We start from the raw sequence: 26,852 nt of genomic DNA on the forward strand, positions 1-26,852 counted from the left end.
TTTTTTTATGTGGTAGCTTATAAAACGATCGCAGTCCTGCCTGTGAAATAGATGGCATTATTTCCATTTCATCCATTTATTAAATTAGCAAGTTATATAAGCAGAGGCTCCTAAGGTAAATGACATGCTTAATATCACCTACCTTTTATTTTTATTTAAAATAAAAATTATTAAAATTTGTATAGTTTCTCTTGTTTGTGTAGTTTAAAATTGGAAGAAATTTTTGCAATTTATATCAGAGGTAAAATGCTACTAAAAGTGCTTTTGCAAATCAGTAAAATGACCAAGAAACTAGTAAGAAATGTGAAAAGGATAGCTTCAGGCAGTTCACAGAAAAGGAAAATTGTTATAAGGGAGCACTGAGCATACATAAGAGCAAAATCACAACTGAACTGTTCTGTAGTTTTAGTAGGTCATACTGTCCTAAAGAGAATGAAGTGACTGGATTGCACAGTGGGTAATAAGATGATAAACTAATACGGTTTAGTGGAAAACATTACAAGAGATAGTTGTATAAGTTCTATTTAAAAAGGTCATTGACACATACATTATGTTGTTCTATTAGTTGTCTTAGGAAATTCTGTTCCTGATTTCTTCTAGGAATATTTAGTTTTTAATGGAAAAGGTTAAAATAATAAAAATACCATATATCTGTACTAGTTTCTCTTGTTTGTGTAGTTTAAAATTTCTTTCAAGCATGTTAATGTTTTTTTCACGAAAAACCACACTAGTAAGAGATCTTAGGTAAATAAGCCTCACTATTGCCCCTGGCCTTGATTTTCGTTCAGAAGAATAACAAGGAAGACTGGATTTGACGAGCTTATATCAAAAGGATGTCACAAAAGCATTTGATAAGTAAGTAGCTTAAAAGCAAGAGAGGATGAAGTAGAATTAACTGAGAACCAATAGCCTAGGGATTTAGGAGTATCTCCTAAATACTAGTAGATTAATGAGTTACCAAGGTTTAAGAGAGAGAGAGAAGAATAAAATTCCACAGTAGTCCACATTCTTCAAAAGTAGGGGTTACAAGCAGAGGGTTCAGCAGATAGTTCTGTGCTCTTGTGTGCTTAAGTGTGCTCTGGCATCAGGAAAATTGACCTTTTTTTTTTTCCTGAGAGAAGTAAAGCTCTGTCTTCAAGCTTGAAGTTCAGCTCCTGACTTGTTTTACTTTATCAGTCTCTCCAAGTGGGTATCATTGATGAAAGCCAAGTTCCGCAACAGCAGCACCCAGCATCTCTCAGTGTGAAAACATGTTTGCCTGAGCAGGCATGAACATGAATGCGGCCCACAGGCCAGAAGGTGGAGTACAAAGTGTGCAGTAGGGCCCAATGAACCTAAGGTGGCGATATGGAAAGATCTAAGTGTGTCAAGACTAAAATGCCTGGGGGTGGGGGGAGTGTTTTGAAGAGAGATTATTTCTGTTTACTAGTTTCTGCTTGTCCTATTCTTGTTTTTAATTATCCCATCCATTTAATTAATTCTCCTCTTAAGGGCTCTGGCATTCATTTCATAAGCATGTTTTTAAATATATTACCCAGGGAAGACTCCACATTTTTGAAATAGGTTGTGTATTCAGGAGCATGCCATTTGGATATTTTCTAATTAGGCAGCTAGGGATTTTTCACTTGTCGGAGTGTGTAGTTGGGAAGGTAGCAATTATTTTGTTCATTGTTTGCCTTTTGAATTAGAATTTAATGGGACCATCATATTTCATTATTTTAAATGTTTAAAGATGCTGTAATTGGGAAGGTTAGACTATAAGGCTGTGGTCAGAATCTTGTTTAATAGTCTGACCCGGAGGCCTGTGATTCAGCCACATGCTTGGATCCAGCCACGCCTTACAAGCTAAACTGGAGTGGACTGGTTTTATACAGGGAGCAGGTCCCTTTAGGGTTTGAAATGTTCCCATAGGAAGTTGGACTCTTGTTGTTGACTAGAGGATTCTGATCCCTCAGAGTCAGGTCTGCCCTCAGGCTGCAGAACCCAGAGAGAGAGAGAGAGAGAGAGAGAGAGAGAGAGAGAGAGAGAGAGAGAGTGAGTGAGTCTGTGTGTCTGTGTGTACACACATACAGGTTGGGCCTCTGGTTTGTGTGGCCATGGGCTAGGGCACTGACAGAGTCTTGCAGATGATGAATTTTTAAAAAGTCACAAGTATTTCAGTTTGTGAGGCAAAATCACATTGCTCACTTACCTTACCAAATAAACTCAAAACTGTTGAACTCTGAGAGCATAAATGGTTGACTTCTAATCAGTATCACAATTTTAAATCCTTAGAGAGCTCACCTGCACTACTTGTGGTGCGTCTGCATCCAAGTCAGGTGTATGAGTCTGTGGCCACATCTGGTGACTGTTTTTAATGTATCTGTACATTTGTAGATATAATTTGGCATATAGGGGAGATATCTATTTATATTACCTTCTTTCTGTGTTTCTGCCCCTCTTGCTGAGTTTAATTTATAGAAATTCTTTATAATACTAATTCTTCTATTATTATAATACGAAATAGTTCCTTATAGATACGAGGTAAGGAATAGCAACATTCTCCTAATTCCATTTTTTTTGAGTCAGAAAACTGAACAAGTGACCCTACAATTAATAAGAAGATGGCTCACCTGGCTGTCCTCATCATGAAAGCCTGGTCAGTTTTGTTGGCAGTTTCTACAGTTCTACTCTTTCTTATATCTGTGACTTAAAAAAAATACCAACCAACTGAAAATACATTAACACATTAAGTAGAGTAAAAGGGTATGTACAGAAATGTGTTTTCCCCTCCCCCCAGATTCCTGAGGCAATTACTGTTAAATTTCTTCCCTATTCTTTCAGAAATTTTCTATGCATATAAAAATACCTATTTTTTGGGGGGTGGGAAGGTCAATTTTATTGAGGTATAGTTTACATAAGCACACAGTCTTGAAAACATGTATAATCTTTTCTAAAACATAAATGAAAGCATAGTATGTTTTTTACATTATTCTTCCTCCCCCCTTAATTTATTTTACACATCTTTGCATATCAGACAAATAGATTTACCTTATTCTTTTAAATGCTGTGTAGTGTTCTATATATGGATGTAACATACTTTATTTAATAGCACCTTATTGATGGCCATTATGTTTTTGCTACTTAAAAATGTTGTATTGGACTTTGTATGTGTCTTGTGCAGATGTGAGAATGTGTCTGTAGGATAAAGTCTTCAAAGTAGAATTGCTGGGCCAATTTTAAGACATATGTTTGAACTGTCTGCCAAAAGAGTCATATTGATATATATGCCTTCAATACTAGTTCCCTTCCATGATGCCTTTAAGAAAGAAACAATTCCTTACTTTATTTGTTAATTGCGTTCTAGCAATTTTAATTTACCCTTTGATTTTCCTTCTGCTTTTAAAGTATGTGCTGGAGCTGAAGTTGTAGACCTACGTTTCTCTGTGTGTGGTATGCAAGCTATTAGTCTAAACATGTAAGCATTAAGAGTTTACTGGGGTAAAGGGCAAATTAAGTTGGCAAATTGGGAATGATCTCATCATTTTACCTGAATATCAGCAGTAAGGGCTGTTTTAGGCTAACATATGAGAGTGCCTATCACAATTCCAGAGGTTTAGGAAGTGTGTAATGAAGGAGTACCTCCACTGTCAAAATCAGTGCTATTATCTGTACTTACTGAAGTCTATGAGGCTTTATGGAGTTGATTGTTTGCAAAGTGAGTCATAGTTTATTAAGTGTCTTCTAATTTCTGAGGTTGTGAGATTTCAATCTTGAAGTACTAATAAAGCTTGCTATAAATAACAGTTTCTAATTTGCTTTCTCCCTGTTGTTAGTAGGGAGTTTCAGAAAAAAAAAATTGGAAGAATATTTGAAATAAACTCAAGCATCTAGTTTTGAGAAAAAGGAAAATTACCTTCATAGCTTGTGGCCACCTTGAGGTTCTTGGCTGTGTTTCTTTCAACAGCATGTGCCCAAATATGAGCATAAAGGAATGCCTACACCCAGTTACGCAACTGTGGGTGGGTCTCCTGCATGTTCATATTTATTTCGGGGGGGTGGAGGGGGGCGAAGGGAGGACTATATTACAAGTCCTTTTTCCCCCATGGGTGGGGTGGGGAGGTGAGATGCTTTTTGCACCAATAAGAACAGTCAGAATATGCTAAGCCCAAACATGATTTAATTCAAACAGTCATCTTCAGGAATTTGTTATGGCAACCGCTCTGCCATCATAGCATAAGTGAGGCAAATTTCATGAATATATTTATTGTTTGATTTATTGAAGGGCAGATGTTAAGTGACATATGTGGCTTCGTGTATCTGTGTGTGAGTTGGTGAGTTGTGTTCTGGAGTTGAAGGTGTTCTAAGACTGATCTCTAGGTAAAGGGAGTGCTCTGTGTGTGTGTGTGTGTGTGTGTGTGTGTGTGTGTGTGTGTTTAACTTCTACGGAATCCTTTGCCTTCCTTGCAAGCTGCTGAGGAGCATACTCATTTCTCGGGAAAGCCTGGCCCTGTATGAGCCCAGCTGTCTGCTTTGTGTGTGTATGTCCCCACGCAGTGAAGCACACCAGGAATGTTAGATGTGAGGGTAGATGGGTGTCACTATAACTTCATCGTTACCAGCCTCAAGTGGTTCTGACCAAGCAGTCTTTTTCCATCCGTCTTAATTCACTTTTTTGTCCCTCACCTCACTTTTGATGACTGATAATCTTTTCTCATTGTTATCTATTATCATTGTTAACTGATAATCTCAATTCCCTCAGAGACACTGAACCCATCCATGTAAAGCAAGCCTGCCAATCTCAAAGGCTAACATGGGCCAAATGAACAAGGCATGTGGCCCGTGAGTTTGACATGCTTGATGTAAAGTATTTCTTTTTGCTGCCAAGGGACAAACCTCGCTTCATTTGCATCCATCCTGGCCCCTGAGCAGGCCTCTCTCCACCTATCCAAGACCTGTCCCCCAACTCCCATGTTCTGGATCCCATCTCAACCATTGCTCCCCAAATCTTTCTCATTATATTACATTTTTCTCTCTAAACAGATCTTTCTATTGGACTTCAAGTTCATTTGGAACCTCTTTGTTAACAAAATAACAAACAGTAACTGCCTTATGTTACTCCTTTCCTTAAAGCCAGACTTGTCTATATATTCCATTTTTATTTCTTTGCTCCATACTTATCCCTCAACCCATGCTAACCTGGTTTCTGGCACCATAACCCACCAAAAACACTCTTAAGCTCGTGACTTCGAGAGTGACTTTTGTGTGGCTAAAACCTGTGGACAATTTTCAGACCTCATCTTTCTTCTCAGTATTTGATTCTCTTAACTAGTCTTTTCTTCTTAAAGTACTTTTTTTTTTTTTTAAAGCTTTATAGAACTACACTCCCCGGTTTTTCCCTCCTGTTTTGTGGACTGCTCCTGCTCAGTTCTCTCTGCAGACCACCTCTTTCCCATGAGGCCAGTGCAGAGTTTTCCTAGGTTGCCCCTTCAACTTTCTCTGTGTTGACTGTCATGCATATACCCCTTGTTGTTATAACCAGTGTTATAATACTACCTTCTGTGCATTTGACCTTCTTAATATGTCCCAGCCTTTTCCCCACTGCTACCATATTCTTTCGCAAGTCACCATGGGCCCCTGCCTGGATTCTGTGGGAATGCTTTCACCACTTTAAATTGCTTCCATGGGACCTCAGATCTGATAATTTTATCTCTTATAACCTTCCTTGATGCTTTTTTTAAAAAAACCTTTTTTTGTTAATCCTCACCGGAGGATCTTTTTCAATTGATTTTTAGAGAGAGTGGGAAGAGAGGGAAAGACAGAGAGAAACATCGATGTGAGAGAAACACATCGATTGGTTGCCTGCTGCACGAGCCTGACCAGGGCCCGGGCTGGGGAGGAGCCTGCAACCAAGGTATGTGCCCTTGACTGGAATCAAACCTGGGATCCTTTGGTCTGCAGGCCAATGCTCTATCCACTGAGCCATGCCGTCCAGGGCCCTTGATGCATTTAATGGTTTTCTATAGTTCTCGTAAAAATATTCAAAATCTTTGCGGTTCATGAGATTCTGCATCATCTTGGCCCCTGTCGCCCACCCAGCCTTACGTCTCACCTGTCCCCTTGCTGCTGCTCCTCACCCCTGCACTGCTCTCCTTATACTCATGCTCCCTCCAGGCACCGAGCACTTGCATGCCTTTGCCCTCTATCTGGGTTCTCTCCACCGGGTTTTCTCCTAGTTTACTCCTGAACTTTCTTTGGAGTTTTGAGCTCTCTGTATACACAGTGCCTATGTTCTAAGTGCATCACAGCCGGGCATGTGGTAGATGCTTGTTAAATATTACGAAAATGAATAAACTTGCTAGTTTGTTGACTGGAAAGAATTATTTGTAATTGGCAACCAAAGCACCAAGTTCTGCCTTCTCTGGCTGTATTTTCTTTACATTGTCTATATGCCAATAGACGGTTTTTTATAACCTGCCTACATTGTTCCTTATACTTCATTTCTCAAGTACTTTCACATGAATCCTCTCTTGAGACCTTGGGTTCAAATCAGTTAGGTTCTTCAAACCTTATGGCAGCAGCAGCCCCAAATGCCCTTCCTCTACCCTAACACATTTCCAGTAGCTCCTTGGGGGTACTTGGAATTCTAAATGATTCTTGGAACTCCCGATTTTCATTTTTTGTGGAAGGTAACTAAGACATAAATTTCTGGATTAGCGTTCTAAGTTAAACAGAGAGCAAGTTAGGTCTAAATCAAAGGACACTTGAATCACATCCTTTTACTTTTTCCATGTCAGTATAGCCTTTACTCTCAAATATGTAAAAATTGTCTTAAATTTTTTTAAAAAACTGGTAAAATACACATAATGTAAAACTTTTCATCCTATTTTTTTGTCCAATAAAGTGGCTTTAAGTGCATTCACATTGGTGTGTAACTATCACCATCATCCATCTCCAGAACTCCTTTCATCTTGCAAAACTGAGACAGTATATCCATTCAACAATAACTGCCCATTTTCCCCTTCCCTAGCCCCTAGCCACCACCATTCTGCTTTTTATTGTCCTTTGTTTAAATGAGAAAGAGAATTGGTGTCCACTGCCTTCCAGATGATCAGATACCTCAAATCACAGAGTTGAAGTGCTTTTGATTTAAAAAACCACGTCCAGACTTCATCATTTACAATGCAGTCCAGAGTCGGGCTGATGTGAAATGCCCCCCACCCCAACCCTAAGTATGCTCTTTTCCTCTAGATTTAAACAATAAAAACCAACACTGGAAAAGAGTGAAAAGGATCACTGTTTCATGGTGAGGACATAAGACAGTAGGCACGTTTGTGTTTATGTCTGCTTTGTGTTTGTCTTATAACAATTATCTGATAATGTGTATTTAAAAAAAATTGAGGTTGATTGACATATAACATTATATTAGTTTCAGCTGTACAATATAATGATTCTATATTTGTATAAATTGTAAACTGACCACCACAATAAGTCTAGTTAACAACTATCATCACACACAGCTACAAAAATTTTTTTCTTGTGATAAGAACTTTTAGGATCTACTCTCAGCAACATTCAAATATGAAGTACAGTATTATTAACTACTAGAGGCCCGGTGCATGAATTCATGCATGGGTTGAGGTCCCTCGGCCTGGCCAGCGATTGCGGCTGAGTGGGGGAGGAGGGGGAAAGTGGGTGGGCCGGCTAGCCGGGGGAGGGAATGCGGGAGGTTGGCCAGCTGGGGGGAGGGACTGCGGGAGGTTGGCTGGCTGTGGGAGGTTGGCTGTGGGAGTCCACTGACCACCTGGGGGCAACTGCTGTGTTTAGCCTTTCCCCCCCGTGGTCAGTGCGTGTCATAGCAACTGGTCGACTGGTCGTTCGGTCGCTTAGGCTTTTATATATATAGATAGTTGCATTTTCTCCCAGAATCGTATCTAATTCTTATGTGAGCTGATATATTCATGAATGTTTGAGGACAGAAAGTTACTTTGAAGTATCTGTACCCCAAAAAAAAGTTCTTATGCAATTTTAATGTTCTGCTAGTATGGCTATCTGTTAGTGTGGATATCTTAATGTTACATATACATGTATCCACATACATGTACACATATGGATGCATGTGTATATAAGTACATGTGTGTGTATGTGTGTGCATGAGGGTATATATATATCTATTTTTTCGAGAAGAATACTTTTTAAAGATGTGTTGTATGAAAGATAAGCATTACTTTTATCCAAAATTATTTTATATTGCAACAGCCATTTTTTGGTAACCTTTTGTCCTATATTTTGGGAACAAATTAAGGGCACTAACCATGCATATAAGTGGTTTGTTCTTTTTGGCCTCATTTTATTTATTTACTAGAGGCCTGGTGCATGGATTTGTGCACCAGTGGGGTCCCTCAGCCTGGCCTGTGCCCTCTCACAATCCAGGACCACTCAGGGGATGTAGTAGTGCGCGAAGCAGCAGGCGGCCGGGGAGGAGCTCGAGCCCAGGCCAGGCACTGCACCGCGCCTGCTCATCCTTGCCCCACTGTGCCTGCTGCCACCACTTGGTAGTGCTCTCATTGAGGCAGGAGAGGCTCGCGCTGCTGCAGCTGCACTTGTCAGCCATGAGCCCGGTTTCAGGTACCCATCAGTCAGCTGAGCAGTGCACTGATCACCAAAGGGCAGCTCCTGCATTGAGTGTCTGCCCCCTGGTGATCACTGCTGATCATAGCAACCAGTCAACTGGTCGTTCAGTCGTTTGGTCATTCGGTTGTTCGGTCGCTTAGGCTTTTGTATATATAGATTTTATTACTATTATTATTTTATTGCTGACAGTATTACAGATGTTTCCCATTTCTCCATTTTGCTCCCCTCCACTCAACACTGCCCCACTCCAGGCCTTCCCCATACTAGGTCTCTGTCCATTGGTTATACATATGTATTCTTTGGTTAATCTCTTCCTGTCCCCTCCCACCCCCCACACCCCACTGAGATCTGTTATTCTGTTCCATTCATCTTATGACCTGTTTTGGTTTTATAATTCAAATATAAAATTTATGTTATTTTCTTATAGTTTCATTTTTTGTAAGCTATTTTAAGTAATTTATAGAAAAAAGGTGGCATATAAATATATGTTTTTAAAAATGGCAATCCATGATGATTGAGTCATTCAGAGGAGATTGGATTATTACAGAATAAGGACATAAGTAAGAGTTAGAATTGCCTCTTTTCCTTAAAAAACTAGTATATATTATTTTAGGCAGCAGAGAGTTATATTACATGATTTTGAAAGGTTTCCAGAAATTAAGGAAATCAGAATAGTTCATGCTCAGCTGTCTAAACTGTCATTCAGGAACATGGTTGCTGCCTTCTCCATGCTGACAGTATAGTGTAGTCTTTGGTTAGTCAAACCTGAAATGGGATTGAAATTTCCTATTAATGCTACACAAAAAGGAGATAGCACAGTGCAATGAAACCCATCTTCTTTATGTGGAAAATAGCTGAAGTTTGTAAAGGTTGCGTTATCCCAGCGGGACTCTGAAGAAAGAAGGAAGGGAGACAGGTCACAGCACGAGCCTCTTCTGGCAGCTCCAGCCGGATAGAGGCGAAGCAGAATGGAAGCCCTTTGAGGAGGATTAGGGGAGGGATAGGATTTTGAAAATGTTCAGGCACTTACTTTTTCATAGTGGTTTTAAAATTTTATCCTTTTTCACTTTTTGCTTAATTTTTTAATGGAGGAAAGCCAGTTAAGTTTTTGTTCCATTAAAGTGTTAAATATCATGATAAAGAGGTGCTTTATCCAAACTCACGTATTGTACAGCTGCTTTTGTGCTGAAATGACTGTGTCATTCAGGAGGGAGTTTTATGTTTTATTCTCTTACTCAAAACCTCGATTCTTCAGTGACTTGATTCATTCTGTCGGGGATTACTCAGTGTTCACCGTTCCTGGCTAATGGCAGGGTTCGCAGAACAACATGCTCTTTCTTGTTGGGGGACTTGGCAAATTCAGAAAGGCTGGTTTTTATTTTTTTCAAAATGTGTGAACTTTATGGAAGCAAAACCATTTTCTGAACTTTAGGTATTTGTTTTTGTCTAGACTGTTATGCACATCTGTTTAGTAATCCTAAAGTTGGCCGATTGTTCAAAAGGGTCTGTGTTGGGGGAAAAAAAGCTTCTATGTGTCTACAAAATGTTATTCCTAGAGGCTTGTCATTTAATTCTTCTACTGGTGTCAGTAGATTTATTGTTTCTATAATACATGCCAGGCCACTTTTCAGTGATCAAATTGGTGGCATGTGAAACAGAAAAGAATTTCCTGGGAAACAAGTAGTAGATAATGGTAGCTGTAGTTCAAGGTAATGAACACTTCAAAGAGTTATAACACTATAACTAGATTTCTTTCTAGAAGTCTGCATTCTCATCAGATAAAAATAGGAGTACAAATTGCTGTTTACCTTCCTAAGATTAATGATATAATTTCAAAGAGTTTCTCATGTAAACAGCCTTCCAAGTAGTAGTCAAAATAACTTGCATTTCATTTGTCCCACTCCACCTCTGAGCCCTCCCGCTTTTCTGCACTCCTCAAGTGTGGAACCAGAGTGCCTGTGGGGCAGAGAGCCTTCTCTTAGAAGTTGATAAACAGGTTCTAACTCAGTGACTTTGGGACTGGGTGCCACACTTTTTGAAGGCTTTACTAAGTTTCCACATTTATTTCTGCATTCTTTTAACAATTTATTATTTTTTTTTGTTAATCCTCACCTGAGGACATTTCCCCCCTTTAATTTTTATTTTATTTCATTTTTTAATATATTTCTTTATTGATTTCAGAGAGGAAGAGAGAAGGAGAGAGCGATAGAAACATCAACGATGAGAGAATCGTTGATAGGCTGCCTCCTGCACACCCCTACTGGGGATCGAACCTGCAACACAGGCATGTGCCCTTGGCCAGAATCGAACCCGGGACCCTTCAGTCCACAGGCTGACGCTCTATCCACTGAGCCAAGCAGCTAGGGTCCCCCTTTAATTTTTAGAAAGAGTGGAAGAGAGGGAGAAGGGAGGGGAGAGAGAGAGAAACCTCAATGTGAGAGAGACACATCAATTGGTTGCCTCCCACATGTAGGTGGGGATTGAACCTGCAACCCAGGTTCTTGCCCTTGACCTGGAACTGAACCGTGAACCTTTGATGCACAGGCCAACACTCTAACCACTGAGCAACACCAGACAGGGCTAATGCTTTATTGATTTTTTTAAAGAAAATTAAAAAAAAATATGTTTTTAGTGATTTTTAAAGACAGAGGAAGGGAGAAGAATAGAGAGATAGAAACATCGATGGGAGAGAAACATCATCGATCGGCTGCCTCATGCATCCCCCTGCTGGGGATTGAGCCCGCAACTCAGGCATGTGCCCTGATTGGGAATCAAGCTAGTGACTTCTTGGTTCATGGGTTGACGCTCAACCACTGAGCAACACTGTCCGGACACTAATGCTTTATTTTTTAGATGAAAATTTCCTGATTGGCTTTTGGCCATATTTTGCCTCCTAATTTAAGGAGTATTTTAAAAGTCTTTTCTCATCTCATATAGATAAAGCTAGGTACCCTTGTGGTTTAGAGCAGCGGTCGCCAACCGGTGGTCTGTGGACCACTGGTGGTCCGTGAGGTCCGAAAGGTTGGTGACTGCTGGTATAGAGTATCATGTAAGTCCTACAGATTAGAAAGAGAAGTCTGAGGTAGGAGAGAGCGTGTTGTGTGTGGACATGCATGTTTGTGAAGATACAAACTAGTGCTTAGTTAGCTATTTATGATTCAAATTACTAACCAACCCATTTGCCAACTTACCTGCAGGTATTTATTGAATGTCTACCGAGTATATGCCACTCTTTATCTTAGCAGCAGAGTCAAATACAAATGTGTATTAACATATGGTTCTTTCCATCTTGGTGTTGGCTAGTTGGGAGAAACAGGATGTACATGCACATTAAACAGTGAATTAACAGGGCAAGGAAGTATATGATTGTTCTAAGTGCCAACGTGACTAGTACAGGCCAAGGCGTATAAAGAGTTCAGGGCACAGGGAGAGAAACAGAGTGCTGGGAAGATTAGTGAGGGCTCCACTGAGGAGATGGGCTTGATCTCTGCTTGCAGGGACGAATAGGATTGTAGAAGATGACAGTGACAGGGAAGGACATCCTGGATGGATGGGGGATGCCATGCTGTGGCAGTGAACTGAGTATCAGCCTTTGTGTTTGGGGAGAAACAATGAAGGATGCTGGCTGGATTAGAAGGGTTGTTGAGTAGTGGAACTTGCATAGGTTGAATGGGACAGATGTTCTTATAGATTCTGATTATGAGGGATTTGTAGACCTGACCGAAAGTTATGTGTCTTCAAATTTTTATATTTTTCCTCATTACATTCGCCTTTGCCACACATGTTTCTGAGAGAAGTAAGCAATGTTTGGTGAAAATCTCCTTAACACGGGCTTAGAATTAATATTTGCAGTAGTTGCTATATAAATAGATATGCATGTAAATATAATGTTGAAAAGGCACCTGAGAAAACATAATTAATACAGTGCATTTTTTCCTAGGCCGGACCTGATAGACATGAATACTGTTGCTGTTCAAAGCAACCTTGCAAATTTAGAGCACGCTTTTTATGTAGCAGAAAAAATTGGCGTTAACAGACTCCTGGATCCTGAAGGTGAGCTGTTGCCTTGACTAGATGTGGCCTGAAGGTTTGATCAACAGTAATCTGTCAACCTCTTGAAATAATTTGTGTTGCTGCTTTTAGACGTTGATGTTTCCTCTCCTGATGAAAAATCCGTAATAACGTATGTGTCATCTCTCTATGATGCATTTCCAAAAGTCCCTGAAGGTGGTGAAGGCATCAGTGCAAATGTGAGTATTGATTCTTTTTCATTCTAGAAGCTTCTGATTCGGCAATGTCTACTTAACCGAATTCTTTGATAGTGCTTTTTATCTTAAATATAAAATATGTTTAAAAGAAGTTGATTTTAATATGCTATTTACCAAACTGATATTGCATGCACTTGGATGGTATCATTCCATTATTAAAATTAAAATATAACAAGAAAACACTTGTTATATTTGATACTTTTGTTCAGTATCAAAAGTTAATTCAGAGTTAATTTTTTTTTTTTTTTTTTTATAAATAGTAGCTACAAACCACTGCATTTTGGAGATGCTCATTGTTTAACTTGCTATTTCACAGCTGCTCTATTTGATGTGTTTGTATAGAATATCTCATGTTTGAAGTCACTTTCAGTGACGTTTATTACCTCATACGATTCCACGAGAGAAGTTGGCTCGGTATTGCTTCTCTGATTTAACAGTGAGACCCAGAGGAAGGCGATTTATTTTGCCAAATTGACAGAGCTCCTTTGTAAGCAGGGCAAGGTCTCTGAAATGTGGCTTTGGATCTTTTATTAGTCCACAATTTGCCACGGGTTCGTGCAATTCTGTTCAGTCGTGCATTTTTTAGTGGTCATGCTAACAAGTGCTTATGCATTTCTGGAAGAGACAGGAAACCCTACACGCATTCTGCACTTGGGGGTGAGCTCCTCTCACCCTGGGCCTTTCTCCCTCCTCCTTGCAGACACCATTAAAAAAAATTTTACTTTGAAGATTTAGGAGCTCATCTTGGTCAGCTCTCTTTCCTGATATTTTACTTCACCTTTGTATGCTGCTGCTTTTAGACTTATTTTCCCTTCTCTTCCTCTTGTTCTTTCTCTCAAAATTTGAGCTTTATTTATTCTTTTGATCCCTAAGTAACTTGCTTCCATGTTTATCCTCTCCTCTGATTTAATGCAGTTCTCCAAGGACTCAAGTGTTGACTGTTGCTTGAGAATGTTTCTTGTGGCTCTATTCTCACTACCTCCACCCCATTCCTGACTCTTAGAACCAGGATGATAGCTTTCCTATGGTTTTCCATCTCCCCTTTTTCTCCCCCCGTCAACTCTGCACAGTCACCAAATTAGCTTGAAAACGTTCAGTGGCTACATATGACTTGCACGATTAACTCCATTCTAGATATTCTGACATTCAAAATTCTGCATATATAAATTTAGCTTTTCTTCATTTTTAGCTCTGACATCTCAACACAAACTGTTTGCTGGTAGCCAGGGCATTCCTATTTCAGAATCCTGATTCACTTGGGACTCTGTCTTTTATGCACCCCTCTCTCTTTCTCCTTACCCGCCCCCCCCAACCCTTCCCCCAACAATTACTGGAAGTTTGAGAACTGCTCAGGGATTGAGAACCTCTTCCCAAGGAGCTTTTAGTGACCACTTTAGGCACACTGATGCTTATCTGATACTTATCTCAACTCCTCGCATATACTACCAGTTATTTCAACACTTAATTGAATACTGCTTTTCATTTTGCTCAGCTGTTCACATTATGAATCTCTCTTGTCTCCCCATCTAGACAGTAACACTTTGATAATAGGTATTATGTCTTCAAGCAATATATTTTTATTACGACACTTAGCACAATGCTTTGAACATAATGAGAATTTATCAAATATTTAATTGAATATAGCAGTTGACAACCTTCCAGTTTTCTCCATTTAAAAAAGTTTGCAAAATGAGTACTTGAGTAATCTCACCATAGATATTTCCTGTAGTTTTCATTCCTGACTGGTTTCTTATATAATTTATAGCTCTTCTGAGTTTCATACATAAAGGGGACTTAGATCTCAAAAGGTGGACAGAGTGGCAACCAACTTGGCGTATGCAAGCTGTCGTTTCCCCTTCCTGAGCCCCTGGCAAGTTGATTGTGGAAGTCTTTCCTGCTGTGCCTGGGTGCTGCCTCAGAGCCCTTCTCCGCACAGTGCCCAGGCAGCCCTGTCTCTGGATCGGAAGTGGCGGTCATTAGGCCCCTGAGGATAGCATGGTCTTAAAGCTGTGTACGTGGGAAGGATTGGGATGCATGGAGAGCATGGGGACAGCGTGAGAAGTAAACCGTTTAGCCGGCTTAAAGATACGTAAATACACAGAATGACCTTTGACTAAATTGTGTTAGATATGAGTCTTACTATCGACAGCCATGGGCTTTTCCTGTCATTTTCTTGTTCTAGGATGTTGAAGTCAAATGGATTGAATACCAGAATATGGTGAACTACCTCATCCAGTGGATTCGACACCATGTGACCACAATGTCTGAGAGAGCATTTCCCAATAATCCCGTAGAACTGAAGGTCAGTGGCACTACAGGGGCTAAATAGAATTGACCTGATATTTAACTTGTAAATAATCCTGTAATAATTCTGTTATTTATTGATTGATTTTAAAGAGAGAGGCAGAAAAAGAGAAACATTGATTTTTTTATTCCACTTATTTATGCATTCATTGGCTGATTCTTCTACTATGTGCCCTGACTAGAAATTGAACCTGCAACCTTAGCATATTGGGATGGCGCTCTAACCAACTGAGCTACCTGACCAAGGCAATTCTGTTATTTAGAAGTTCAAGAAAAATTGCCCTTGATGAGCCATTAATAAATAGGCATTTAAAAAATGTACTCATCTCCCCGTTATACAGAGAAAATAGAGGTAAACATTAGTAATTAAAACGTAATAGTAACAATATCTTAAATAAACTTATAGCCCCTTAGTTTTGAATTGAGGGTTAAAGGTTTGAGTCTCTGGAGGTGACCTTGCCAAATGGATTTTGGTGTGTGGGAAATGTTTGAAGTTCACCAGATGGCTGTGGTTGGAGGGACCCTGGGAAGCTTGCCTAAGGGTGACGGTGGTTAAGACTGTGCCTATGGTGTCGAATCCTATAAAGTCACTTTAGATCCTTTTGTATAGCAAGAGGTCCTTACTCTACTTCACTATGAATTTGAAAATACATATGTGACCTCTGGGATAAATGTATTCATGGTTTAGTAAAACATTTGCTATTACTACCCGGCCAGTGTGGCTCAGTGATTGAGCTTTGACCTATAAACCAGAGGTCATGGTTCGATTCTTGGTCAGGGCACATTCTCTGGATTGTGGGCTTGATCCCCAATGTTGGGTGTGCAGGAGGTAGCCGATCAATGATTCTCTCTTCAATGATGTTTATATCTCTCCCTCTCCCTTCCTGTCTGAAGTCAATAAAAATATATTTTAAAAAAATTTGCTACTACCTCAAAACATGTCTAACTCCTTGAGGCAAAGATATTATAGAAATATAAAAGTCACTATAGATATATAAACTTAATTGAAGAATGTGTTGTCTCACTTTGTATATGTATTAGGGTCTATAACAAAATAGCCTACTTTCTTTCAAGAAACATACAATGTGAATATCAATGGTAAAGTCTAGTTCCTTGAATTATAAGCTTTGTTTAAATGATCGCACTGGAATCACAAAGACTGCAGTGACCGAGGGCGGACCCTGTTCAAGTTATTCACTGTGTTCAAGCATCTGTGCAGACCATCTGTGAAGCAGCTCTCCGTTCACAGTGCCAGGGGAGTTTGTCCTTGGCCCGCAGTCAAGTTGGCCCGTGTTGATAGGATGCTTTTTAACTGCTCTGAAGTTGTTTGTGTGAAGTCTCCCTGTGTGGATGTAAACATTTCCAGGACAAGAAGGATCCCCCCTCTATCACCACATCTACCACGAGCAGCGTTTAGCCTAGAATGGCACTCTGTGCTTATTTACTGATGGACGTCTTGAAACGTTGCGTTTTACGACCAAAACAATTTTCAGATTTCAAGTTCAAATTGTTTCCAAGTGGATTCCTATTGTCAGACACTTGGGTAAATTTGTACTGGCTTCTGATTAATGCAGATTCTTAAAGTTTTGGAAAAATTTCGAGTGAATGAATACCGAGGTTACTTGCTGGTGCCTGGGATAGGATATAATCTACACTAATAAGAGAGAAACATGCAAATTGGTGTCACTCCACTATGACCACCAGCCAATTAGGATGAGAATGCAAATTAACCCAACAAAGATGGTGGTTAATTTGCATATGCAGGCACAGAGAGAAGACTGAAGATGACTGAAGACTGAATAGGCTTGGCTTCTCTGCTGTGGTTGGATTGAAGGCCTGGGTCCCGGAGGAAAACCCATGCTGGCAGCCAGGGGAAGGAAGGCCTATTGCATGAATCACTTCATGCAACGGGCCTCTAGTATAAAAAATAAAAAATATGTGGAGAAAATGCTAGTAATGTTATTAGCTAGCAGAACATTGAAAGGAGTCCTTCAGAAATGTGTCTGTCTAAAGATTAAAAGGGACTTTTTAAAAAAACAACAGCAGCATGAATCAGGATGAAATAATTAGTATACACTTATTAAATGTGGAGATGCTTCATCTACATCATTTTTATGAAGGTCCTTTTTAGTAAATATAATAAGAGATTTCAAATTAGTATCTGCAAACTAGATAATAATTTAATTACATGGTTAAAATGTCTATAATAAAGCAGTAACCATTAACGTCTATCTCTGTTGACTAAGAGATCTGTTTAACTTAGCCAGTGGGACATTGACCTCAAGTTTTAACTCCATCTATCTGATAAGAATTCTGTTTTCAAGGATAGATCCATGGAAAAGACAAGAACAGGTTTTTTTCCCCCTTTATGGAAATTGTATCAGATTATTTTTCCAAAAGTTAATTTGCCACAGTTGGAAAGTATGTTTTTCTTTTTTTTTTTTTTTTTTTAAATCCTCACCTGAGGATTTTTTTAGAGAGAGTGGAAGAGAGACAGACAGACAGAGAGAAACATCGATGTGAGAGAAACACATTGATTGGTTGCCTCCTGCGTGAGCCCTGACCAGGGCCTGAGGTTATGCTTCGCTCTGTGCCTGCATATGCAAATTAACCAGGGCCAAGGTATGTGCCCTTGACCGGAACTGAACTCAGGACCCTTTGATCCACAGGCTGACGCTCTACCCACTGAGCCAGACCAGGTAGGGCAGAAAGTGTGTCTTTTAGGATGTGTTTTCTTGTTTGTTTGATGAGACTGTTAATAGAGCCGTAGTAAGTTCTACCACGGTTCATTATCTAGACACTATGAATTCCACTGAATGCATAGGACACAGTCGGTAGCATTTGAAGTGGTAACATTATGCCATAATGAAAACAGATCTTTGAATGTTGAGTCTTCATTTATTTTCCCTTTCATTTTAGGCACTTTACAATCAGTATTTACAGTTTAAAGAAACAGAAATTCCCCCAAAGGAGTCAGAAAAATCAAAAATCAAACGCCTATATAAATTATTAGAGGTAAGCAGAAATTTCCTTTTTTTGTCAAGTGTAATTATTCATTTACTTGTTTTTACATATTTGTTTTGAATTAATTTTTTTTTTAAATTTTCTCCAGATTTGGATAGAATTTGGACGCATCAAACTCCTTCAAGGTTATCATCCAAATGACATAGAAAAAGAGTGGGGGAAGCTCATCATTGCCATGCTCGAGAGGGAGAAGGCGCTGCGTCCAGAAGTAGAAAGGTAAGCTGAGTTATTTTTACCATGGAAACCTGGAGGATGAGTGGGTATATCTTTGTTCTCATGGAAAGAACTTACACTATGGAGCCAGGATGACCTAGAACCAACATTTCCCTTTTCCGTTTCCCTGGCTGTGTGACCTTGGATAAGTCACTCAATCTTTCTGGTGTTTCATTTTCTTATCTAGAAACTCTTCTAAGAGGTTTGAGGGATTAAAGCAGTGAAGTAATGTTTAAAAAAGACCCGATAGGCTGGGTTGGTCTGTGAAATCTCATCTAATAAGGTGGTAACAGGTTTAAAGCCTATCCAAGTAGCCATGAGAATTTCTCAAACTGGCTTTTATTTTTTTTCCCTATTGACCCCATCCGCACACCTTCACTGCTGTGTCCACGGGTTATGCATATCCTATCTAATAAAAGAGAAACATGGTAATTAGCGTACAACCGCTACCCTTCCCATTAGCTAATCAGGGTGATATGCAAATTAACTACCAGCCAAGATGGCGGCCGGCAGCCAGGCAGCTTGAAACTAACATGAGGCTTGCTTGCTTCAGTTATGGAGGAAATCAATGTTCCCCGCCTGCCTTGCCAGCCTCTGAGCCTGCAGTTTGAAACATTGTAACAAATATAGAAGCTAAACAAAACCCCAGAAACCTGCTTTCAGCTAGCCGGGATCTCAGAGCTGGAGTTATACATTGTTTCGATTATAGAACCCAAACAAACCAGATACCTGCTTTCAGCAGCAGAGGCCTCAGAGCTGTAGCCAGAGCTAAAGCTGGCCAAGAATGAAAAAGAAAAGAAAAAAAGGAGCAGTTGGGAGCTTCAGCCCTCAGCCCCTCACCCAGACTGGCCAGGCAACCCAGTGGGGACCCCCACCCTGAAGGGTGTATGACCAGCTGCAAACAGCCATCATCCCCTCACCCAGGCTGGCCAGGCACCCCAGTGGGGACCCCCACCCTGATCCAGGACACCCTTCAGGGCAAACCAGCCGGCACACACCCGTGCACCAGGCCTCTATCCTATATAGTAAAAGGGTAATATGCCTCTCAGCACCGGGATCAGAGGAGCCAAGAGGCCTCCCAGCACCGGGATCAGCGTGACAGGGGGCAGCGCCCCAACCCCCTGATCGCCCTGCGGCTCTTTGTGTGACAAGGGGCGGGGCCACAACCTCCCTATCCGCCCTGCTCTGTTTGTGACAGGGGAAGGTGCCCCAACCTCCTGATCAGCCCTGCTCGGTGCCTGATACGGGGGGGGGGAGCTCCCCAACCCCCTGATCGCCCTGCGGCTCTGTGTGTGGCAGGGTGTGGCGCCCCAACCCCCTGATCGGCCCTGCTCTGTGTGTGACAGGGTAGAGCCATAACCTCCCCATCGGCCCTGCCCTGAGTGTGAGAGTGGCGGCGCCCCAGCCCCATGATCGGCCCTGCTCTGTGGGTGATAGAGGGTGGCGCCCCCCCCCCCCCCCCCCCACGGGCCCTGCTCTGTGTGTGATGGGGTAGAGCCATAACCTCCCTATCGGCCCTGCCCTGAGTGTGACAGTGGCGGCGCCCCAACCCCCTGATTGGCCCTGCTCTGTGGATGATAGAGGGCGGCGCCCCAACCCCCTGATCCACCCTGCTCTGTGTGTGACGGGGCGGTGCCCCAACTCCCCTATCGGCCCTACTCTGTGAGTGACAGGGGGGGAGCTCTTCAACCCTCTGATCGGCCCTGCTCTGTGCGTGATAGGGGTGAGCTCCCCAACCCCCTGATGGGCCCTGCTCTGTGCGTGACAGGGTATGGAGCCCCAACCCTCCTGATGGGCAATGCTCTGTGCGTGACAGGGGGCAGCGCCCCAACCCCCTGATTGGCCCTGCTCTGTGTGTGACAGGGTACAGTGCCCCAACCCCCCTGATGGGCCCTGCTCTGTGCGTGACAGGGGGCAGCGCCCCAACCCCCTGATTGGCCCTGCTCTGTGCGTGACGGGGTGGCGCCGCAACCTCCCCATTGACCCTGCCTTGAGTGTGACAGGGGGCGGTGCCCCAACCCCCCAATTGGCCCTACCCTGAGCGTGACTGAGGGTGGCATCGCAACCTCCCAATCCGCCCTGCTTTGTGCATGACAGGGGGCGGCGCCCCAACTCCCCAATCGGGCCTGCTCTGAGACCAACCAGGGGCTGCACCTAGGGATTGGGCCTGCCCTCTGCCACCCGGGAGCAGGCCTAAGCCAGCAGGTCGTTATCTCCCGAGGCGTCCCAGACTGCGAGAGGGCACAGGCCAGGCTGAGGGACCCCCTCTTCCCCCGCGAGTGCACAAATTTTTGTGCACCGGGCCTCTAGTATACATATATACATATAAGTTCTTTGGTTAATCTTATCCCACCCTTACCCCCTTCCCTCTGAGATTTGACATTCTGCTCCATGCTTCCATGTCTCTGGATCTATTTTGTTCATCAGTTTATTTTGTTCACTAGATTCCACATATGAGTGAGATCTTGTGATACTTGTCTTCCTCTGACTGGCTTTTAAAGCACCAGGGCCTGGATCCGGAAGCTTACAGGCCCGTAAAGAACTTATTTTGCTGCTTACAGTTTTGGCTGTGACCCTCTTTCTGTGGGGCCGTGGAAACCAGAGTATGGACTGCCTCCATTTACAGGGCAGTGAGGTGGCTTCCAGAAAATACTCAGTAAATATCAGGTTAAGTTCTCCCTACAAGTGCATTTATTCCATGAAATTGTCACTGAATTCAATATTCTGTCTCTACTCCTCTACTCAGTGGCCCTGGCAGGTGCTTTGGGAGACATGTGTTGGATGCATTTGTCTTTGTTCTAGTCCTTACCTCCCAGCCTGACTAGTGGGAATTGGGATCTCTGTTCCTCATTAGCTGTGAGCTCCATGGGCCTGGGCTTCCACTCTCCGCCCTTCTCACACCACACCCTCCTCGCTCTCTTCCCGCAGCCACACTGCTCTCTCGGGAGCTCTGAGTGCCAAGGTCCCACCCTCCTCCATACCCAGGAGGTTTGCAGCCCTCTGTTCCTTTGGCAGGGAAGTCCAATTCATCCTGCCCCGCTCTCTTTACTCCTCATCATTCTCAGATCTCTGCTCCAGTGTTACTTCCTCAAGAAATTTTCCGTGGTCTCCTAGGCTGGTGCAGATGTCTTGTTTATTATAACCCTTGTATTTACATGTGTTGTTCCTTCATGTCACTTATCTCTGTTGTAATTTTGTATTTATTTCTGTGATCATTTGATTAAGGGTTACCTGTTCCACTGTTATGAGCTCCAAAAATGTGGAGAAAAACGTGTTTTCACTGCTCCTTGTGTGGCCAGTGTTTAACATGGTGCCAGGCACATGGAGAGGCGCTCAGTATACTCACGCTCTCTGTGCCCCACACTTGACCTCAACATTGTTGAAATGGGACATAAAGCAGTGACAATACGAGGGCAAGTCTAACTTGTCAGCCCTTTATTAAATTACTGCTCACACTCTTGTTAAAGCTTAATATTATATCAACATAACTGGATCATTGGAATGAAAATAAACTTGAAATACACAGTATGGAACTTTTATGGAGGAGGCATTTGTAGGCGATTCAAGTGAGATACTAAGTTAATCATCTGGAGTAATGGCCAAGTCTGCTAGAGAAGGGATATGGGGTTGATTTTTTAGTCATCAGAATAGTAGCTGGAGTTAACTATATGTTAGTAAAAGAAGGCAGTGTAGGAGTTCCAGGTCCAGGAATCAGTCCATCCCGGATTAAATTAGTAGCTCAACTTGCAAGCCACGTCATTCTAGACAAGGTTATTAATCTCTTTAAGCCTCAGTTTCCTCATTTGTGAAGAGGATGTAGTAGTATCTACCACATTTGGTGGTTATGAGTATGAAGTGAAGTGGTGTATGTAAAATGATTAGTTGATTTCCAGGCACATAATAATTGCTTAATAAACATTAGGTGCTGCTGTTACTATTTTGAGATTTTCTGTTTACTAACTGTATAGGATGTCCCCCTCAAAAAGTATACATACACTTTGACTAATTATAAAGGCAGTGTTTATTAAAATACATTTCATTTTCAAAATTGAGCTGTCAGCTGTTAAAGTGTGCATACAGTTTTTGCCTTCCAAAAAAAAATCAAAGCAAGTTTGGCTTTGTAGTGTTGGGGGTTAAGAAGATATTTAGGAGCTTGTTTAGGTAAATACTTTAAGTTTTCTTGATGCAACAAGTTATTTGGCATTAACTATATATATTGCAAATAATAGCTATGTGGCATGGGAGTGTGTAGGAGACAAATGAGAAATTCTTTTCCAGGAAAGGAAAAACAAGCATAGACAAATGAAATTTGCAAGCATTGTCTCAATAGTCTACTTAGCACTTTGGCTTTTAAAAATATAAAGTAACTGTAGTAAGATTAGAGTCACATTCCTGAGAGCATGCCACTTAAAGAAAGGTAAATGGGTCATTCTGCAGTTAATTTAACCTGACAAACAAATGACATGCTACTTAAACGGGAATGTACTTTCTTTCTCATCACATGAATTTGTTTATACATGCTTATAAATGCCACCATTCAGCCTTATTGTTATTTGGGTACAGACCTGGCCCTTTATAAAAGTCAGGCTGTAATTGAGTATTTGTGGTTTTCTAGCTGATGATTGCTATTGCCTGACTAACTTTTACTAATTGTACCTGGGCTTCGATGAGGCATCTGAGTTGTTTTTTAGGTGGTTGCAATTGGATGACACTTGGTGAAAATATTTGGCCAGGTTTTTTTTCAGTGCCGCCCCATCAGCCTGCCTTGTCCATACTTGCAGGGTTTTAACGCAAGCTACAAAAGGCAAACCTCAGCTAGCAAACTCGTGGCTTTAGGCGAGATTCTTTTGAATAGTTATCAGCGTATTATTTTCTGTGTGTTGCATATGCATGTAGGAGCATATTTAAGGAGCCATTAAAGCAGTAACATTCAGCTGCCACCTTTTCACCGTTAGAAGTAGAGCTTTCTGCAGACCTACTTTTTAGTCTACTTTTACTGGTCGAGAAGGAATATCATTTCGGGAATAAAAATGCACAGTAGTAGTTACAGCTACCATAGTAGTGATTCTGTGTTTAGTAACACTACTAGCACTCGAACCAGCCTTGATTCAAATGAAAATTTTCTCTCTGTTCATTGCGGGCCAACACTGATCAACTCCTGCATTAGCTTCGGCAATGAATCCGTGGATGGACACAGGTATTGAATCGCTGGTGTGGGATTGTGTTTTAGTCTCAGCGGACGGCATTTTTCAGCGATTGTGAACTCAGCGATTGTGAACTCTTCAGAGGGAGAGGCTATGTTCTCTTTTGTTCCTTCTTTCAGGTTGGAAATGTTACAGCAGATTGCCCACCGAGTTCAAAGGGACAGTGTTATCTGTGGAGACAAACTGATACTTGCTCGAAATGCTCTTCAGGCTGTAAGTTAATTTTAGGAGCCTTTGGAATTATGGGAGAGGAATCTGTGAATTTGGATGAACTAAAACGTTTGCATAGCATTTGGTCAATTCTTGGTATTTTTGTCAACTGAAACTTAAGGTTTGTTAAATATTATGAGCAGAATTTGCTCTATGGAGAAATAGTCAACAGAGGCAAAACATATTTTTGAACTGTAAGGGAAAAAAGAGAACTCAAGTAGCCTTGTGTTCCAGTATATCTTACTGGTTTTGAAACTTTGTTTCATAAAATTAATATTGACTTCTCTTAAAATACAGGATTCTAAAAGATTAGAATCGGGGGTGCAGTTTCAGAATGAAGCAGAAATTGCCGGCTATATACTTGAATGTGAGAACCTCTTACGCCAGCATGTAATCGATGTGCAGATACTGATTGATGGAAAATACTACCATGCAGATCAGTTGGTGCAGAGGTAAATGTGCTACTTACCTATTCATGCCCTGTCCTTGTGTTAAAAAAACAGTTAGAGTTAAAAGTCTAGAGTTAAAACAAAACCTAGAGTTAAAAAAGCAAAAATTGTAAATGATGCTTTAATTCAGTTGTTCCACTTTTAGGAATCAATAACAATTTAGGAATTATAACAATAAAACATTTAAATAAATGCAGATAAAAAACTTTTGGTTTAGATGAGAAATGTTTTATAATAACAAAAAATTTGGAAATTTCCTGAAGGTCAAATAAGAGGAGAATTATCACAGCATAGTTTAGTAATTATGTTCATTATAAATGGTAGTTATAAAAAAGACTGTGTGATAATGAAAGTGCTAATGGTACAATTCCGTGAAAAAAATGTGGTGTAAAATTTTATCGATATGATTAAAATGAATTTTTCAAATAATAGACTTTACTTAGCAGTTTAGATTAACAGAACAACTGGCTGGAAAGTACAGAGTTCCCATATGCCTCCTGATATGGCTCCTTCTCCTATTAACATCTTACATTAGTGTGATACATGTGTTACAATTGATGAACCAGTATTGACGCATTATCGTTAACGAAAGTCCATAGTTTACCTTAGGGCTCGCTCTTTATAAAGAGTGCCGTTTATATTCTAGCTCATCCCTTTTGATTTTCTTTCCAGGGTCGCAAAACTGCGCGATGACATTATGGCCTTAAGGAATGAATGTTCCTCAGTGTACAGCAAAGGACGCATGCTGACGACAGAACAGACGAAGCTCATGATATCAGGAATCACTCAAAGTTTAAACTCAGGATTTGCACAGACCTTAAACCCCAGTCTGAACTCAGGGCTGACCCAGAGTTTAACGCCTTCCCTGACCCCTTCTAGTGTGAAATCTGGCCTGTCATCAGGTCTGATTTCCCGCCTGACTCCATCCCTCACTCCAGTTTATACACCTGGTTTCCCAACAGGATTAGTTCCAAATTTCAATTCAGGAGTAGAGACAAATGCATTGCAAACCCTGAAGTTGATGCAGATCCGAAAGCCCCTTCTAAAGTCTTCTTTGTTGGATCAGAACTTAACAGAAGAGGAAATCAACATGAAATTTGTTCAGGATCTTTTGAATTGGGTTGATGAGATGCAGGTAAGAAAGTGTTTACCTGAAAGTTTCCATCTTTATTGCTATCAGTTTCTTTTTTTTTTTTTTTTAACCTAGAGTCTTCCTGTTTAAAGGGGCAGCTGGACCGCACTGAATGGGGATCAGATTTGCCAAGTGTTGAAAGCCATTTAGAAAATCATAAAAATGTTCACCGAGCTATTGAAGAATTTGAATGTAGCCTTAAAGAAGCTAAGATCAGTGAGGTATATGCATTCAAAATCTGTATCTATTTCATTTTAGCTTACTGTTGTTTTGCTTTTCATGTAAAGACCCTGTGAAAAGATAATAGATACATTGAGTAGGAATCAGAATTCTTCAAGATTCCTAACCTTGGTGTCTCTCTTATACATGTTATAGATCCAAATGACGGCACCTCTTAAGCTAACTTATGCAGAAAAGTTGCACAGGTTAGAGAGTCTGTATGCAAAACTGTTGGTAAGTTTTTTTTTTTACATTTTCTGTTTCCTTTATCTCTGTTTGGCAAAGACATGATTCTTACAATGTGTCCCTTATAAAGAACACATCCAGGAATCAGGAACGGCACCTTGATACCCTCCATAATTTTATAACTCGTGCCACGAATGAACTTATTTGGTTGAATGAAAAAGAAGAAGAGGAAGTTGCTTATGACTGGAGTGAAAGAAATACCCACATATCCCGGAAAAAAGATTACCATGCTGTAAGTGCAACTTCGGTAATTGAATATTAAAGTGGTATTTCAGGTTTAGATTTTTTTCTAACACATTTCTGAACTCTTTCTTGAATTAGGAATTAATGAGAGAATTGGAGCAAAAGGAAGAAAATATTAAGTCAGTTCAGGAGATAGCAGAGCAGCTACTTCTGGAAAACCACCCAGCCCGATTAACTATTGAGGTGAGTCAGGAGGCGTAATAGTCATGCTTGAATATCCACATTCCATTATCACCCTACATATTTTTTTTATTGCTGACAAATTGAAAAATGCCGACTATACAATTTTTATTACAACCTGGCTCAACAGTGATGTTTCTGACACATCATACTGATTTGCCTTCACTTCCCTTGATCTATGTGTGTCACCTGCCCATCACTTAAAGTAAAGGTGCCTTTGTCAACCCTCTAACCCCAGAGGTGAATTGCAGTAAATATGAAGCACCTTGACTTTTCAAGCTGTGATGTTTTATTTCCTCCTGCCTTGTGCCATTGCACAAGTGATGTAACCTTGCTAAGCCTCACCTACCTACCCAAATGGGAAAATTGCTTCTAACCTGAAGAGCTGTGGTGAGAATGAGAGCAATAATGTAAGGTTACTACTTAGTATAGTTTATGGTGCGTAGTATGTTCTTAAGATGTATTAACTACTGTTATTTAATTAATAATTGTACTTATGATCTAGTTTTGTGAGGTGCATTGAAATAACACCCTGGAAAGGCCTCAC

At 40.9% G+C, this 26,852-nt stretch overlaps 1 protein-coding gene across 17 annotated transcripts in view; it reads left to right on the top strand.

The window, feature by feature from the left end:
- The window catches only part of DST (dystonin), a 436,322-nt gene that overhangs the window by 240,233 nt on the left and 169,237 nt on the right, over nt 1–26,852 (top strand). For 14 of the 17 annotated variants that reach the window (XM_036318479.1, XM_036318478.1, XM_036318495.1 and 11 more), the window contains 12 exons: nt 12,554–12,666; nt 12,757–12,863; nt 15,064–15,183; nt 18,105–18,200; nt 18,298–18,425; nt 23,746–23,839; nt 24,134–24,288; nt 24,958–25,420; nt 25,510–25,638; nt 25,793–25,870; nt 25,953–26,114; nt 26,204–26,308. In XM_036318479.1, the coding sequence (XP_036174372.1) occupies nt 12,554–12,666; nt 12,757–12,863; nt 15,064–15,183; nt 18,105–18,200; nt 18,298–18,425; nt 23,746–23,839; nt 24,134–24,288; nt 24,958–25,420; nt 25,510–25,638; nt 25,793–25,870; nt 25,953–26,114; nt 26,204–26,308 (1,750 nt within the window). Of the gene's footprint in view, nt 1–12,553; nt 12,667–12,756; nt 12,864–15,063; nt 15,184–18,104; nt 18,201–18,297; nt 18,426–23,244; nt 23,620–23,745; nt 23,840–24,133; nt 24,289–24,957; nt 25,421–25,509; nt 25,639–25,792; nt 25,871–25,952; nt 26,115–26,203; nt 26,309–26,852 lie in introns of those variants that run through there. The other 3 variants (XM_036318493.1, XM_036318494.1, XM_036318487.1) reach the window with 2 other exon arrangements.

This window comes from Myotis myotis, unplaced genomic scaffold, assembly GCF_014108235.1.
Source record: "Myotis myotis isolate mMyoMyo1 unplaced genomic scaffold, mMyoMyo1.p scaffold_m19_p_7, whole genome shotgun sequence".
Lineage (NCBI taxonomy): Eukaryota > Metazoa > Chordata > Mammalia > Chiroptera > Vespertilionidae > Myotis > Myotis myotis.